Source organism: Lissotriton helveticus, chromosome 8 (assembly GCF_964261635.1).
Source record: "Lissotriton helveticus chromosome 8, aLisHel1.1, whole genome shotgun sequence".
NCBI lineage: Eukaryota > Metazoa > Chordata > Amphibia > Caudata > Salamandridae > Lissotriton > Lissotriton helveticus.
The window spans coordinates 1,561,013,186-1,561,031,110 of record NC_136069.1 but is presented as its reverse complement, the minus strand read 5'-3'; the positions used below and the strand labels follow the sequence as shown (position 1 = coordinate 1,561,031,110).

The 17,925-nt window shown below is 45.9% G+C and overlaps 1 protein-coding gene across 1 annotated transcript in view; it reads left to right on the top strand.

The window, feature by feature from the left end:
- The window catches only part of P4HA3 (prolyl 4-hydroxylase subunit alpha 3), a 238,783-nt gene that overhangs the window by 193,162 nt on the left and 27,696 nt on the right, over positions 1 to 17,925 (top strand). The window contains exons 8-11 of the mRNA XM_078658568.1: positions 3,380 to 3,444; positions 8,612 to 8,771; positions 10,786 to 10,848; positions 12,764 to 12,832. Of these exons, the coding sequence (XP_078514694.1) occupies positions 3,380 to 3,444; positions 8,612 to 8,771; positions 10,786 to 10,848; positions 12,764 to 12,832 (357 nt within the window). The remainder of the gene's footprint in view (positions 1 to 3,379; positions 3,445 to 8,611; positions 8,772 to 10,785; positions 10,849 to 12,763; positions 12,833 to 17,925) is intronic.

Genomic DNA, 17,925 nt, shown 5'->3' with positions numbered 1-17,925 from the left:
AACTGGGCGCGTTACCGTAGAGTGCCTTGTGTGAAATACACAAACCTTTAAACAATGCCCTCTGTCTAACAGGGAGCCAATGTAACTGACGCAGGAGAGGTGAAGCATGCGTTTTCCTAGGCTTCTTAAAAACCAGTCTCGCTGCATCGTTCATTACTGTCTGAAGCCTCGCAAGTTGTCGCTGGGGCAGCCCTATATACAGCGCATTGCCGTAGCTCAATCGTCCCAAAATCATAGCTGACACAGCGCTTCTTAGAGTGGAAAATGACAGAAATTGAGAGATCTTGTGAAGCTGTCGCAGAAGACCAACACACGTGCCTACCACTACAGACACCTGTTTCTTCATAGACAGATTGCTGTCAATATGGATTCCCAGGCTTTTCACCACGGTTGCTGGTTCCGGCGTCCTGCCCAACTCCTTGGGCCAAAACCCATCATTCCAAGGGCTGCCCGGGATGGTTATAGGCAGCATTTTGAGAACATAATAAAGAATAGAGAAGCTCATACCAAAAGGAAACAAAAAATAACATGTTAGAAGAGGCTATAAGAAGGGAAACAATTAACAAAATGAAGATAACTTACGCAAAGGCAAAACACAGTAAGGTAGGAATAATCAGATGCCACAACACAGGTACGAAACCCCATCAAGTGTGAACACATAAAACAAAGATCAAGACCATCAGGGGTCCGCAAACAGGCTTGACCTATAAGACAAAAATATGAGTCATTGAAAAAGCTCAGTATAACAATTTTAGAACAAAATCTGATCAGAAAGACAAACAGAAAATACAAAATATAAATGAATGTATATATTGAAAGATTCTCAGCCCTTCCTACTTTCACATCCTCTGCTCTCTGTCCCTGATTAGTGATGAGTATTTTAATTTGTCAGGATCTTCAGATGTAATTGTTTTATCTTAAAAAGTAACTTTGAAATAAAATAGATCTTGCTGTTATATATTTCAACTCCAGATTTAAGACAAGCTATACCTGTATGGTTAGACATACTTCATGATACATCCTGTGGAAAGTAAACCCTGTGCCCTCACCACAGCAATTTGTGTTTTAAACTCACCTGCTGACAGAACAGACATGAAATCAGTACATTTTCAAATTATGATGCCACTGGGGTTTGAACTGGCGGTGGAAGAGAAGGGTTTGGATCAACTCTTTGTGCTCTCTGAATAGTTGGTGGAGTAGTTCACTCACGTTGAACAATTTTAGGAATTATTTTTTTCAGGAAGGAGATTAAATTTCCACCTTCAAAATTCCCCAATATTCTGTACAGTTAGAAATTGTTTTCTCTATTTCTATTTACAATCTATTCTTTTTAATGACTTCACACTCCCTGGGCATATGTGTAACCTTTGCGGTGAAATCTTCAGTATCGCTGACTCGTTCATTATAGAAACTTTCTTTCCTCAATGAGACTGTCTTTTTCTGAGCCTCTGTAAATTATTGTTCGTTTTACCACAAAAGCTTTGAGGTTTTAATTTTATTCAGAAGTTCTCCAAGCGGCAAAGAAGAAAGGCAATTTTGGAGGAGAAATTACATCAGTTTTCCCTCAAACATTAGCCTTTTTAGGAATTACACCTGGAGCATGCAAAGAGATATAGAGCTTGATTTAGAGCTTGACTGATGCGTTACTCCATCACAACGTTGGTGGATATCCCTTTCCCCAAAATATAAATCCCATAGGATATAATGGGATTTATATTTCGTTGGACGGGGCATACGTCACCCTTGTGAAGGAGTAACTTGTCGCCAAGATCTAAATCAGGCCCATAATCAGTAGCCGTATCAGCAATGTCCTCCATTTTGTCAGCAATAGAAGAATCAATATTAATATCCCTAGAACCTTGAAGATCCTTTTTGAAAGATATTTTGCCAGGTGTTTTGTAGAAATATAACAAGAGTTTAGTAATGTTTTTATCGTTTTACGACCTGCCCATCAATCACTGCAGGAAGGCTTAGTAAAATAATGAGACCATGCAAATTGTCTAAGCTTGTTAGAATGTAGATCACCAATAAGTTGTTTGTTAATAAGTTACTTCATGTTAGACTTCACAGGTTATTAGAAAAGCTCATCATAAATTGATATAACCTCTCTACATACAGTATTTATTCACAGAAAAAGCCAAAGAATGAAGTGATGTTATCGTTAGGCGACACCATCAGTCATAACGTTACAAAATGTAAACCCCAAATTATACTGCAATTCACCAGGTATACTGTGTTGACCTTACTATAGCCCGTCTAGGTGTTATATGTCCACAAAGTCACACCATTATTTGTGATTGAGTTAAAGACTAAAATGCTGAGGGTCACCACAGTATTCAAATTGGAGTCTGCTAGTCCAAAGGCACAGAAGGAAGCCATATTTGCAAGTTTATTGTCAGAGATGAGGTATAAAGACCAGTTCCTCTTTCACACAATTTCCGGTGCCAGCCACCGCCATCCCAGCCACTTAACTCCTGAGGCAGAAAATCGACAAGACAGCCAGACCCGCCAAAGAGGACTAAAGCCCGGAGGCCATTTTCGTTGGTGTCCAGCCGCACCCTCCACAACTGCACACTTTTAGTAGGAGAATTTCCATTCCAAATGTTTTGTGCATGAACAATTTTCATTCGAATTTTGCAGCTTCAGGCAACGTTTTGCAAAGGTGACAAACTTTGAAACTTCAAGTTGGAATGTTCCCAACTTTCTGAAAACGACACCAGAAAATTACAATTTTGCACATCCCTAAAAAAGAGGGTGGCTCCAGCAGTGAAGTAACAATTCCAGCCCAAAGACTGTGAAAACTATTGACCCAATCAACAGTTATTTGATGAAACTGAATATTTCTCCATTGTGCTGTATTGCTTTTCCAAATAACTTACAGGCCAGCACTCAGGTTCAATGGAAACCAGCTGAAACTGGTCAATTGACTTTTTAAATAGGTATGCTGCTGCTACTTTAAAAAGGCATTCTGGTGTGTTTTGTGTTCACATTGGTATCTGTGCCAAGTTTGCCTGTTAGTGTGTGAACAGGGGTGATGTATTGATGTGTCTGGTCTTTCTAGTGAATTGATGTGTTTGTTCAGTGGTTGGAATGTTGAAGGTATCTCTCTGTGTGTCAAGGTCAGCCCATTACAATGGACTCAATGGACAACTTGTCTCAGACTGTTTGAATTCACATAAGTGTCCTTACTCTCAACTGTGAAAAAATATAGGGCGAACTCCGCAAACAGCTGCATAGCAGTATTTTTGTTTTGCATCAAGTATTCCCTGGACTAGTTACAGAAAAGTTTGTTAGTGAAGTTTTTCACTCATCAGCTACATTTCATTGTTGCTCGTCAGTCACTTCCCTCTTCTGTTTTTGTTTGTCTGTGTGTCATCAGTTGCAAAGGTCGGTGGTCGCCACGGGGACGAAGCAGTCGGAAGTGGAGTACCGGATCAGCAAGAGGTGAGGTGAGGGCCATGTGCCTGCATATGATGGTGGAACACCTGCTTCAAAATTACAGATTCCAACCACAAAATGTGTTTCTTACTCTAACGGATCAAAAGTTACAAAATACACTGCCAACCATTGTTATCGCACAGTGGCAGGCCCCTTACAAATGTTACCTGGCCACCTTTCAGTCGTTGATTGCTGGATTTAGGTGTTAAACTGATACCAATGAGGTGAAACCATTACCCAGACACTGTGAACAGGTGTAAAAATGACAACATAATTAAGCAGTACTAACAAAAAATGTTCCCAGTTACACCATATAGTTTGCCTTTTCTTGACACACAGGTCCAAATTTATTTCCGCCCCAGATTTGACACAATACAGCAATTGCTGTGCTAAAGACAGAAAGCAGAACAGTCACCACATCTACTAAGATTTGGTATTGTTTCTCCCGCCTTCCGCCTTTGGTGACTCTTAGCTGCCTTGCGCTACACACATATCCTTGCACCATAGTGCACAGGTGTGTGCGTGAAGTCTAGTATGCATTTTGCACAGTAAGAGTACCCTTATGTTACAAAATACAATACTCAGATATAGATAAAAAGTTTTCTGATTTAGTATGCCTGCTCTGAAATACAGCACACATGCAAACTTAGAAAAGATTAGAGGAAATATTTTTGGGAAATTTAATTGACACAAATCCATGTCTACCTTTTTTTATTAGATACAGATTTGCATCACAACCCATGGTCCGACCAAATGATACAAAGTAGTGCAAATGTGCGCATAAAGCTGCTTTGCTTTACTTATAGGCCATCTAGATCCTGTGGATGCAGCAAATTATTGCCCAAACGCCCTCCTCTTAGGTTTAGGGAAAACCCTGGCGACATTTGCGGCCAAACAATTGACTTCCTGCTTGAAGGAGTAACTCTCTCGACCAGTGGCAATTTGGATTCCATCTTCGGAGAGCGAAGGACACCGCTTGAATTATGAGCACTTTGGAGATTTGGGCCATTGTGAGTCACGATGATGTCCTGGCAGGAGTGGTCTGGCCGCCTTTGGCACTGTAGAGCACACAACTCTTCCCCGATATCTCGTGAAAGTGTGACTGGATGTCACTGTTCTCCCTTGGTTTAACTTTTCTGGCGGACAGCTCGCAATCAGTCAAGCTGGGTCTGGTGTCGGTGGGCTAATGCATTCACTCCAAAAACCTGTTTATTTTCACAACTACAGGCTCGAATCCCTGTTGGTCCACTCAGACTTTCATCCTTCCAAGGTCGACAAAATGAATACAAATGAACTGGCTAACAATAAACAACTGCTCTTCAGATCCGAGGGATGAATGTGAGCTTTAGAAATTCATGTGCTATGTTAAGTTGGCTCATTATACATTTACTAGCAGGGTCACTTTATTAAGGGTCCCGAGGAGGCCCCATCATAACCCTGCCTTCCTTTAGCCTCACCCTCTCACATTCTGTTGTACCCCAGCCTCATCTTACCCATTGCCCTAACCCGGATATTCTTACCTGTCCTCTCCGCAGTGTTTTTTAGTCTCTGATATTTTTGTTCTCGGTTTTGGTGACGTGCAGTTAAAATACTGACGAAAAAGATGTCACCCTTAGGGCGGGGCGACCATAGAAGGGCTTCCCGTGAACGCAAAATGAAGAGAGTGCACAGTGTGGTTAATGCAGTGCACGGAGATCCCCGCCAGGAATGTTTAATCAGTACCCCCTGGAAGAAATCTCACTGCCAACATTATGGTCCGTCCGCCTGATTTAGAATCCGGTGGACCATAGGTTTGACAACTGCTGAGACAACTCTGTCTCTGCCGTAGCAAACCAACTGACGGCCCCACAAAGTAAGGGCTGTTGGAGGTCTGGCTATATGTCTGCTCCCCAAATTTATATGGGCGGACAGTTGTTCTACTCCCCTATTCATCTACCCACTCAATCTATGACCCAGTCATTCACCCATCCACTCATGCACGTGACTAGCCACCAGCTCACTCACCCAGCACCGCACACACCCACTAACTCTGCTTGCACTTGCCCATTCATCTACTCACTCACTCTACAACTCACTCACCCACCACTCACGCATTCGCCCACTCACGCACCTGAATAACACACCCACTCCTTCGCCCAATCACTTAAAATCCCCCAAAAGAAAGAGTGCTAGGAATCCTAAAAAAATATTAATGAGTCCAAAGTTCCGTCGTTTTGGAGGAACAGAGATACAATGTTTCGTCAGTGGTTACATATTTTCTATGGACAGTAGCGCTGATTCAATATTATTAATAAACCGCATTTTGCCTAAATCGAGTGTCTGCATATTAGAACCCAAAGTTTCACGTCTAAAACTAAAGTACAAACACACTCCCCACCCGGACCCAGAAGCCTCCAGCTAGAAGCCTCAGTGAGTGGTGGTGACGGGGTTAAATGGCACGCAGCTGCATTATGACGGCACTCTGAGCTTTAAGCCCGGCTTAACTATGTCCAGACAGTCACCGGAGTGTGATATAAATTATTGTGTTTTTCCATGAACGTCCTCTCGGCCCTCTCACCCATAAGGATTACATTATGCATAAAAGCAGAGCGCGTGGCGTCTCTGCAAGGGCGCGCGCTTCTCTCCAGCCTCTTACAGCCCCTCCTGCTGCTGGGCGCGAGACATTTTTGGGCTAAACTATCATCCGAGGGTGTCCTCTGAAAAGCTGTTGACAGGTGATTCCAAACCATTTCTCACGATATAGTGGAAAAACAATTAATGTTTCATGTTAAACTTGTGCATATGGCGTGGAAGATTATGAGCAAGTATTGAAAGCCGCTCTTTACCATTTATAAAATATTAGTGCATTCCCAGCAAATTGTGCAATTTACACCTTTTTTTTTTAGGGATGGAGTGGTATTGGTTTGCCTGTTTATACATTTTACGTCTTTCTTCACCTTTTTCGAAGTTCACCTCTTACGGGCCTGGCTTTTCAGTACATCTGTCGCCAGCCCTTATGTGATCAACCTAAAAAAGAGCTTTCAGGAGTACTACAGACAAGCGCTTTGGCTCGGCCCACATGTTGATGAACAGAGTACATGTTTTGATTGGGCAAAAGTGGGGTGCTTCCACGAAAGACAGGGCCTCATTTATGAGAAATGACGTATCGCTGCGTGAAAGCAGCGATGCGTCACTTCTCAGTGCGCACTCCTTGCGACATACCTGATGCGTCATATTTAATGTATGACGCATCATGTCGCAAGGAGTTACAGAAACGTCAGTATTTCTGACGTATCTGTAGGCGCAAAAGTGACGCATTGCTGGAAGGTTTCACAAAAGTGACGCAACTCCAGCAATGCGTCCTTTCACATGGGGCAAGCCCCATGTGAAAGGGCCTGCGTCAGTCTTATGCCTGCTGTGAGGCAGGCGCAAGATTTTGACGCAACAGCATCCTAGAAGTGCCGCAGTGAATGCCCCCCTGCATACATTATACCTGACGCAGGTATAATGTAGCGCAGGGGTTTACAAAGTGACACATCTGCTTAGCTGCGTCACTTTGTAAATAGTGCGCAACAGGAGGCAAGTTTTACGCCGCCGAAGCGTCACAAAAAGTGACGCATCAAAAGCGCAAAACTGACGCAAGGCCTGATAAATGAGGCCCAAAGTGCTTACCCTCCCACAGCAGTGAATATTTCGTTTGTTACACAGCTGCCTAAGCCCGTAGCCTATTGCTTCCTTGAAATGTCAAGGCAAGTGGGCACACACATGTAATGCTGTTAAAGTGTCTTAGATAAGTATGTATTTTACAGAGTTTTTTTTGTCTAGCAGCAGCAGAAATGTGAGGAGGGCAGTCATGTATTGCTGTTTTCTAGTCCCAGCACCACCCCTTCCATCATTAACTTAAGACTTGTTTTGACAGCAGTATGGGATGCCCAGGTCTACAAATGAGGTTCACTCATCTTTTTTTAAGTTATTGCACATGTTCACCTTGTTTAAAAAAAAAAAAAAAAAGTATTATTGCAAAAATATACGTGTGTCAGGAACCAGAAACTGTAAACAGATCAATATAAAGGTCACATCTAAGGGGCAGCACAGATCTGTACAGAGCAATTCTATTTGCACAGACTTGTGTTGCTTGTGCATAATGCATTGGTCACCTAAACACCGAGGGCCTCATTTATGAGAAGTGGCGCATCGCTGCGTGAAAGCAGTGATGCGTCATTTCTCAGTGCGCCCTCCTTGCAACATAATTGATGCTTCATATTTAGTGTATATTGTAAATGGGGCTTGCCCATATTTCACGTGGGCAAGCCCCATGTGAAAGGGCCTGCATCAGTCTTACGCCTGCTGTGAGGCAGGTGTAAGATATTGACGCATTTGCGTCCTAGAAGTGGCACAGTGAAATCTTATAGATTTCACTGCGTCACTTCTATGACGCTTTCTTGCGTCAGAATGCCCCCCCTGCATACATTATACCTGGCGCAGGTATAATGTAGCGCAGGGGTTTATAAAGTGACACATCTACCTAGATGCGTCACTTTGTATATATGGTGCAACAAGGCACATTTTTTACACCGCTGGTGCATCACAAAAAGTGCCGCACCAGCAGCATAAAAGTGACGCACCGCCTCATAAATAAGGCCCCATGTGTGGGGACCGGCACCGATTGGGCAGAGTATCAATGGAAACACACTCACCCACCCCTTCTCATTTAATAATTTATTAGTGCATAGTGTGTTTAAGTGGATTATTCGGATTAATTTAATTAAACAATTCAAATTATCATTGTTTTACTCCATCTAGAACACTCCCCAGCAGCTGCCACCCCTTGGCATTGGGTTGCAAAGATCTCCTCTGAGGGTCCCATGTGTTTGCACTGCTTCACCTGCCCTATGCATCTGATCATAATGTTCTTGACATAGCCTGTGACACCTTAGGGAGGGGGTGTTAAACGTAGGTCCAGGTGGGCAGGATCCATGTGAGAGTTTCAGGTTGTAAATGAGTTCAGATTATAATCAGTGTATGTACATTTATCTTACATAGATATCCTGATATATATGGCCTGGATCCCTCCTACCTGGACCTATGTTGAATGCACCTGCACCATAGTAAAGCTGTCATCATTGACACTGTATGTCATTGCTCATGTTGGGACCCACTTTTCACCTTGCTCCTTGCATGTTGTGTTTTTCAGTGCCTGGTTGAAAGACACTGTCCATCCAGTGATTGGCCAACTGGACCTGCGCATCACATCCGTGACGGGGTTGAACATCCGTCCACCATATGCCGAGTATCTACAAGTGGTGAATTATGGGATAGGCGGGCACTATGAGCCCCATTTTGACCATGCGACGGTAAGTAGACGCCTGCAAATGAGCAAAACACTAAATGGTATCTGAAGAAGCACTAAAACAATGGTCAGAAAGAGAGGGATGTTGTCCCTTCCCTATTCTTTATCTCAATTTGCACAAGTGGTTTCCTGTGCTTGGCACTTAATTCTCAACACCGGCACTAATGACAATCTACCAAATGGTGGCACTGTCTGTCTAATTTTGAGATGAGCACAACAACAGTGTTTAATAATTTAATATGCATTAAAAATGAATAATTCCTTCCGTCCACACCATTCTTATAGCTTTGGGGACCTGGAATAGTCTGAATTGTCACACTTGTAGGAGTGTGACGGTTAGTAGTTCTGCTGGTACTGTCATTGGCGATTTTGGTAAGGGCAGTGGGTGGTGCAAGCTGCAATGACCCTCTTGAAAAGGGCCCTAGCACCTACGTTTTGTACAAATTAAAACGCTGCTTCATCTGCATTCCCCTCTGGACACAAGCCAATCAATGATGGAGTTGGAGAAAGTCAGTCGATTCAGGGCTGGTGGTTCCCCGGAATCCTCAGTCCGTCAAGCGCTGCACGAAGCCTCGATGAAGCAGAGCACAACGTTCCTGCAGGCACATAAATGATTTCAGCTACGGAACAATGGCATTGGGAACCGTGTCAGACACTGAAGGATTGGAAGATTTTATGAATTTATTTTCTCATGTAAAACCTATGGGATTTGAGTCAATCTATTAAAATGTTTTGCTGTATACCACGGTCCCACTAAAAAGAATTCTCAGTCCTCATAGAGGATTTTTTTTATTTGTTTATTTGCAGAGTTTTATATAGTGCTGGCTAGACCTGGAGGTATCAGAGTGCTTTACATGAGGATCAGCGAGTTCCAGGTTACAAAGTTACATCAATTACACGGAGCCAACAGCCGCGGCCGGTAGTGGGAGTACCGGCCGGGCGGCGACGTGGGGAGGGGGAGGGGCAAGGTGGGGGCTAGTAATGCATGGAATCCGGACCTTAACAGGTAACTGGATCGCATTTGGTGATGCAGTGCGCGCGACGAAATTAGTTTTATTTATTTTTATGTTTACTTACCTGTAAAGGTCCGGATTCCATACATTACTAGCCCCCACCCTGCCCCTCCCCCTCCCCACATCACCGCCCGGCCAGTACTCCCACTACCGGCCGCGGCTGCGAGCCAAGTATAAACAAAGAGAAAACAGTGATAACACAATAACAAGAGTTATTAGCGCATAGCATGCATAGCCAGGACACACATCTAATGGGGAATGGAAGGTAGAGGTGGAATGGTAAAAAGGGGAAGGAATGTAGAGAGTGTCAGGCAGACCGGCAAGGGGAAATTATGTCAGGGGGATAAAGGAGTCAAGTGAGAGACACACAAACCGACTGGGGACCAACGGTCCAAAACAACCTGAGTAAAGGCGAAAGTATACGAAGAGAGGGGTGTGGGAGGCCAAAAGGGAGAGGGGTAGACTAGAGAAAAGGTCAATTCAGGCAACACAGAGTAGTCCAGCAGGAATGAGGATCGGACGAACCCGTCAAGATGGAGGACTCACAGGGGCCGATAGCATTATCACAAAATGGCGGGAGATACAAAAGTCAATCCAAAAACCATAAAGGTAGCTGACTCAATGGCTCAACGCAGGGCTAGAAAAGGGAGGCAGCCAAAGGATATCGGAGGGAGGAGGCGGGGGAAGAAAGGAAAAACAGAACAGGGAGACGATGAAGAAATATGTCCAATATCCAGCTGATCTCCCTCCACAATTCCCTGGAAGTGTTGTAGTCACTCATTCAGTGGGATAGGTGCCTGATATTGAGGTCACTTCTAGTTCTGCCTCTAGGGCCCAGTCCAGCCCTACAAGTCGTTGTATAAAGATGAGAGGAGATGTGTTGGATGGAAGTCTGACTTGTAATATTCGATGCGCCATATTTAATCCTTCTCGTTTATCCGTTGTAGTCTGAACATGTTCACCTATTGTCCTCGCTAATAATGAACAATTTCTATCTCAATACAGTCATTGACAAGCCCGGTCTACAGAACAAACGCTGGGAATAGAGTTGCAACCTTTATGATTTACGTAAGTATGGTACATGGGCATTACTCCTTCGAGCAAAGTAACATTGTTTCTTTTTGCGTTAGTGTTTCCAAATTAAATTATGTTTCTTCACACACATTCATTACGTTCACTCTGGTAAACCCGATTCAGCAAAGTAATTACCCTTACGTTGTCTGTGGGAATTTCACCAGCTAATACTTAGAGGAATGTGTGCAAAGAAATACACAATATTCTGTGTTTAACAGTTTGGAACGGAGTAAAACATGCTGTACTAAGGTGTTATCACCAGTGCATAATTTGAGCTGATGGATTCTGGTGCTTGGTACTGGTACTTAATTGTCAACACCGGCGCTTGTGACTGTCCGCCACAAGGTGGCGATGCCTGACTAATTTAGAGATGAGCACAAAAGTTAATTATTAATTCAGCATAAATAAAAAATGACCATTACCTGCAGCCCAAGCCATTATTATAGCTTTGGGTCTTGACTAGTCCAAATTGTCACACTTGTAGGAGTGTGATGGTTATTAGTTGTATTTTTGCTATAATTTGCAGCAGGGCAGGTGAAATGTGTGTTGCATGCTTCAGTGGCCTCCTGACGAGAGCCCTGGCACTTCTTCCTTTGCAAATTAAGCACTAGTTATCACTCATTGTGAGGTGTGAAACTCAGAATGGTGAGGAAATACTGCCCCTAAAAAATACCTCCCAAGAGATATCAGTATTTACCTGTGGCAGAAATAAAGCACCTAATTACAGGCATGAGAGAGAGGATCTTCAAATGCAGAAATTAACCCCCATTGATGATTGTGGTCTTGTGTGTGATGTTCCCCACTGCAAAGAGCAGTGCAGGAGTTAATTTCACCAGCACAATCAAAGGAGCAGAACCATTGTGACCAGGGGCCCGATGTAGGTAGGCATTTACCGGTCGGTAACGGCCGAATTCGTCCGTTACCGACCGGTAAATGCCTTTTCCAATGTAGGGGGCATGTATTTACAGATTCGGTATTTTTACAGAATCTGTATTTACCGAATCGGTAAAATTACCGAATTGGTAAATACAGACTCGGTAAATATACCGAATCTGTAAATGCAGATGTAGGTGGCGCTTTCAACAGTGCCACAGGCCCCTAAAAATTTGTTATTTACCATGTAATACTATTGCATGGTAAATAACGCATTCAGGTGTACATGCACATCTGTGCATGTACACCTATGCCATGTGACACACAGACATGCCCTTAGGGCATGTCTGTGTGACACATGGCACACAAGCCTGACATTGGGGTGCTACAGGGTGTCAAAGTGACACCCCGTTCCCCCTGCCAGGGTTCGGTATTTACCGAATCGGTAAATACCGATTCGGTATTTCCCATTGATTCCTAGGGGCTTCAAGGCCCATAGGAATCAATGGGAAATACTGATTCGGTATTTACCGATTTGGTAAATACCGAATCGTACCGAATCGGTAATTTTAAAAGTAAAATTACCTACTCTGCCTACTTCCGATTTACCGACTCTTAAATACCGAATCGGTATGATTCGGTATTTAAGAGTCGGTAAATCGGAATTACCTACATCGGGCCCCAAATGTTTAAAAGTCAAAACACACTGTCATCATTTACCCAGTTATGGCTAAGATGCTGCCATAATATGCCTGATTTGTGTCACCTTCTCCCTCCTCACCTGTCTAATGGGGCTTCACTTTCATGTCTAAAGGAAGGCAGTTGTCAGAGCCCCAGGCTCTGGCTCCACTGGTCAGAGGACAGTATTTAATAGAACAGAGAATGCTAGGCCACCTCCTAATTGATATACTGAGCACCTATTGTAGTTTGGCTCTCACTTTTCAAAACAGGAACGTGCGGACAGTTTGGCATCCAGGTAAGAAGTGTGCTTAATTTTTATGACTTTTCATTTTGTATTTTTCTCTTGATGTTTCAGCTTAGCTCAGTAGAAGTCGGAGGATCCACAGCCTTCGTCTATGCTAACTTCAGCGTTCCGGTCATAAAGGTACGTTGCTGTTGTTCTGTGAGAAGGTCCCAATGTCCTGCATGAATTATCCCTGCAACATACATTCAACATGTCAGTGTATTGTTTTTTTGCAAAAACAATTGTTGATGTTATATCATCAACAACAAAAAAGGTTTTATAAACACAAGTGAGAACAATTAAGTTCGATGATAAGGCAGGAAAGATAATTGTTTGTCTCAATTTAGCCTCACTTTTTGCCAAAACTGTTTCAATAAATCAACCAATCAAGGATTTATAAAGTGCAGCAAATCACCTGTGAGGGTCTCAGGGCACTGGAGCTGGTAACTGCTTCGTGGGGATCTGTTCAATCAATGGAAATGTGAGGAAAACACGGAGAAGGCACTAAAAAACTGGGGAAACAGCAATGAGAAAGCAGTGAGAACAATGGAAAAGCAAGTAGAAGGCACTCAAAAACAGGGGGGGAAAAGAAGGGAGAAAGCAGTCAAAAACAGGGCAAAAGCAAGGGGAAGAGAGGAGCAAGAGTGACGCAGCAGGACCTGGTAAGTGGACGTATGATGGAAACTTTTGCTTTGTGGCTTCAACCACGTGAAGACCACTGGTTCTAGTGTCTCCTATTGGCATATATTGGGTTTTTTCAGTAGCACTCACATGTTCACCCATGTTTTTATTTCTACTTAGATACCCTTTCCCAGACCAAGTATCTGAGCAAATAGTTTTGGCTTCAAATCTGACTTTTAGTTCTACTCTGATTGATTTCCTGTTTGCCATCCTAAATCGAAAAGCTTTGGAGGTCTTAGTTGAAATACGGTCCCACAATCCTTGTCATGGGGGTTGTGTTGCCAGCTGCTCTAAGATATGAATGACAACCTGTGTTTTTATCATTGTAGAATTTGTTGAGGCTTAGAGGAGTATAATATAGCCAACCATTATAAAAGTATTCAATATAAAAAAGGTGTGAGGCCCTTAGCACATTTTTTGCTCATACTGTAATTTAATCCCATGCGGGTACATCGACCTCTTCACCTAACTTTTCCTGCCATTTATATAAAATATTAAGATCACTTTCAACGTTTGAGGAATGCAGTCATTTTGTGAAATGCGCTTCTGTGCAATTATTGTGGTATTTATAAACTGCCATTTTAACTGAAATGTTAGTGATTGTCAATATCAAAGTCATTCCTCGTATCTACTGGGAGAATTCACTGTTGACTCCTTAATTAGTTACCTGTCATTAACCCTGATTTCATATTTTTTCTTTGATACATCCCATCATACAAAGGGCCATATGTATCATCAACCTGATTTGAGATTCTCAAATAGCGATTTTTAAGAAATCGCTATTTGAGAATCGCAAATAGGTATGTATGTACAAAATCACATTTTTTTGTGATTTCTTAAAATTCCTTAATTGCGAATAGCAAATTGCGAATCGCAATCAAGGAATACTTTCCCATTCATTTCTATGGTACAGGAGGCCCATAGGAATGAATGGGAAGTTATTCTTAATTTGCGATTCGCAATTTCCTAATCGCAAATTGAGAATAATTTCAAGGGTGCAGGGGTGTCCAAAGGACACCCTGTTGCACCCCTGAAATATGCATGGGTGCACATGTGGCGCACATACATGCCCTAAGGGCATGTATGTGCGTCACATGGCACTTTGAAAAATGCAAAAATGTGCATTTGTCAAGGACTTCGCAACTTACCACCAACTAGAAGTTGGAGATAATTTGTGATTCCTTAAGGACATTTTGCAATTTTTTTTTGCTTCATACATTGCATTTAAGGAATCGCAAAATTTGCAATTCCTTAAATGCAATTGCAAAATAAGAAATCGCGAATTTTGCAATTCCTTATTTTGCACCAGATTTTGCTTTATACATACCATTTAGCAAATTCGCATTCGCAAAGGCCGAAATTCTGTGAATTTCGGCCTTTGCGAATGCGAATTTGCTTGATACATATGGCCCAAAGTTTCCAGATAAGGCAGATTTTTGATTATTTTTAAAAAATTGGCAAATAATGCTATATCCACTTTGTTTTTAATATATACGAAACAGACTAATCTTTATTTAATGTTGTTATGGATTTACAGGGAAGCATTTCTATAAAATATATAAATATATATGTATAAATAAATGGAATAGCCCTACATTAGAGTGCAGATATCTCTGTGTATTTTGAGAAGTCAGTGTTGATTTAATGGCGTCAGCGGTGACGTCCCCATCTGCACCACCAGCGATCAGGAGCAAATAGGCAAAACCGCATCTCAGTGAGGTCACGACGAGTGAAGCCAGCCTGCCCCGAAGCACTAATCAACATCAAAGGTGAATGGAGCAAAGGTTGAGAGAGTCATTGTATCGTATGTTAGCACCTCACACTTGAGACCGGCCCGACCTTGTGTACATCAAAGTGCTTCGGAGCTGGGCACTACAACGCATTGAGCTAAGTGATGGAATCTGGGGATATGCAACATTAGTTGGCTGTTTATTTTACCGAAGAGGCACGGACTAAAATTGAAACTGTCAGCAGTAAAAAAAAGAGGGGTGCCGATTTTGTTTTTAAAAGTGACATTTTTTGCACAAAACATACTCAAAATTGCCTGGCTTCTTGTTGGGAATATTAAAAGGACAATAGTCAAGTTACTGCCACTTTGAAACAGGGAGCTAGCACTTTAACATTACCACATGGTTAAAATTGATTGAATGCATGTGCACGTATAAAAAGCAATTTACGGTGAGCTTTTGCAGTTGTATTCACTGAAAAAAACAAAGGTTACAGCAGGGGTGTCCAAACCCGTCCTGGCGGGCCGTATCCATGCCAGATTTTTGGGATATCCCCATCTGGGGATCACGGTTCGATCCCCGGCACCGGCGGCAGATTAGCCCAGCACCATGTGACTCTGGGCAATAGCTGGCGCCGCGGCTAGGGCGGCTGACTCCAGAATCTGGGGATCACGGTTCGATCCCCGGCACCGGCGGCAGATTAGCCCAGCACCATGTGACTCTGGGCAATAGCTGGCGCCGCGGCTAGGGCGGCTGACTCCGGAATCTGGAGATCACGGTTCGATCCCCGGCACCGGCGGCAGATTAGCCCAGCACCATGTGACTCTGGGCAATAGCTTGCTTAATCTTCCCGATGGCCCCTAGCGCCTAGAGACCCTTACGGGTGATTGTGCGCTTTACAAATGTGGAATATTAAAATTATTATTTGGGCCGATTCCGATCCGGTTCGTAAAAGCACATCCGCCCGAATCTGTCGGACAACCACGTACGCCCGGGAGAGGACTGCCCGGGACCCGTGGAGCCCGTCCTGGTCACTCTGACCTGCCATCGGCCTGGAGAAGGGAGCGCCGGACACCCAGGGGGAGGACTGCCCGGGACCCGTGGAGCCCGTCCTGGGCACTCTGACCTGCCGTTGGCCCGGGGAAGGGAGCCCCGGACGCCTGGGGGAGGACTGCCCGGGACCCGTGGAACTCGTCCTAGGCACTCTGACATGCCGCTGACCCGGGGAAGGGAACCCCGGACGCCCGGGAACCGTGGACCCCGTCCTGGGTACTCTGACAAGCCGTTGGCCCGGGGAAGGGAGCCCCGGACACCCGGGACCCGTGGAGCCCGAACTGGAAACTCCGGCATGCCGTTGGCCCGGGGAAGGGAGTCCCAGATACCCGGGACCCGTGGAGCCCGTCATGGGCACTCTGACAAGCCGTTGTCCCGGGGAAGGGAGCCCGGATGCCCGGGACTCGTGGAGCCCGTCCTGGGCACTCTGGCATGCCGTTGGCCCGGGGAAGGGAGCCCCGGACGCCCGGGGCCCGTGGAGCCCATCCTGGGCACTTTGACATGCCGTTGGCCTGGGGAAGGGAGCCCCGGACGCCCGGGTGGGAGGACTGCCAGGGACCCGTGGAGCCCATCCTGGGCACTTTGACCTGCCGTTGGCCTGGGGAAGGGAGCCCCGGACGCCCGGGGGAGGACTGCCCGGGACCCATGGAGCCCGTCCCGGGTACTTTGCCATGCTGTTGGCCTCCTGGAGATGGGTTCCCCCGGACGCCCGGGGGAGGACTGACCGGGACTTATGGAGCCTGTCCCGGGCACTTTTCCATGCCATCGGCAGGGATGGAGCCCCGGACGTCCGGGGGACGACTGCCCAAGAGCCATGGAGCCCGTCCTGGGCAATTTGACAAGCCGTTGGCCTGGAGGAAGGAAGCCCCGGGTGGCTTAGGGAGGTGTTACCCAGGCATAGCCCATCTGGTCCCCCTGGCAGAGAACCACCAGCCTTGGAGGGGTGTCTGGGCGTACCCTGTCCCTAGTAATCCGGAGGGAAATTACCCCCCTTTCTTGCAATCTGTGCACGCGAGGTGACAGAGGGGACCCAAGGCGCGAAAGTACCCGACCTCCTGGAGCCCTCGCTGGGATCCGGGAGGCGAATGGCACCTCATCGGGACTTCCAGGGCGACCAGATGGCCGAGGCGAGAGGGGGGACCAGATGGCCGGGACCAAAATGACGCCAATCTGCCTGCCCCAGAGCTGCAGGGCTCTGGGGCTGCAGGGTTCCGGGGGCTGCAGAGCTGCAGGTCTCTGGGGCTGCAGGGCTTCGGGGCTTCAGGCCTCCCCGGGCCCTGATGGACCCTCCGTCCCGGGCGCCTCCGACCCCCGGCCGGTTTGCAGGACGGAGGGGGGATTCCCGCACCACCGGGCCCTGCCGGACGGGGCTCAAGCCCCGGGCCCAGTCCCCGGCCCCAGTTCCGGCTTTCCGAACCCTAGGCCGGGCCGGGGAGAGCCTCCCCTGGGCCCCCGGTGGACCCTCCGTCCCGGGCGCCCCGGACCCCCGGCCGGCTTGCAGGACGGAGGGGTACCAGCACCATCGGGGCCTGGCCAGATGGAGTTCAAGCCCCGGGTCCGGTCCCACCTTCCGAAACCCTAGCCAGGCTGGGGAGAGCCTCCCTGGGCCCCGGTGGAGCCCCGTCCCCAGCGCCCGGACCCTCTGGTGGCCTGCGGGACAGGGGGCTCCAGCACCCTCGGGGCCTGGCCAGATGGAGTTCAAGCCCCGGGTCCGGTCCCACCTTCCGAACCCTAGCCAGGCTGGGGAGAGCCTCTCCGGGCCCCAGTGGAGCC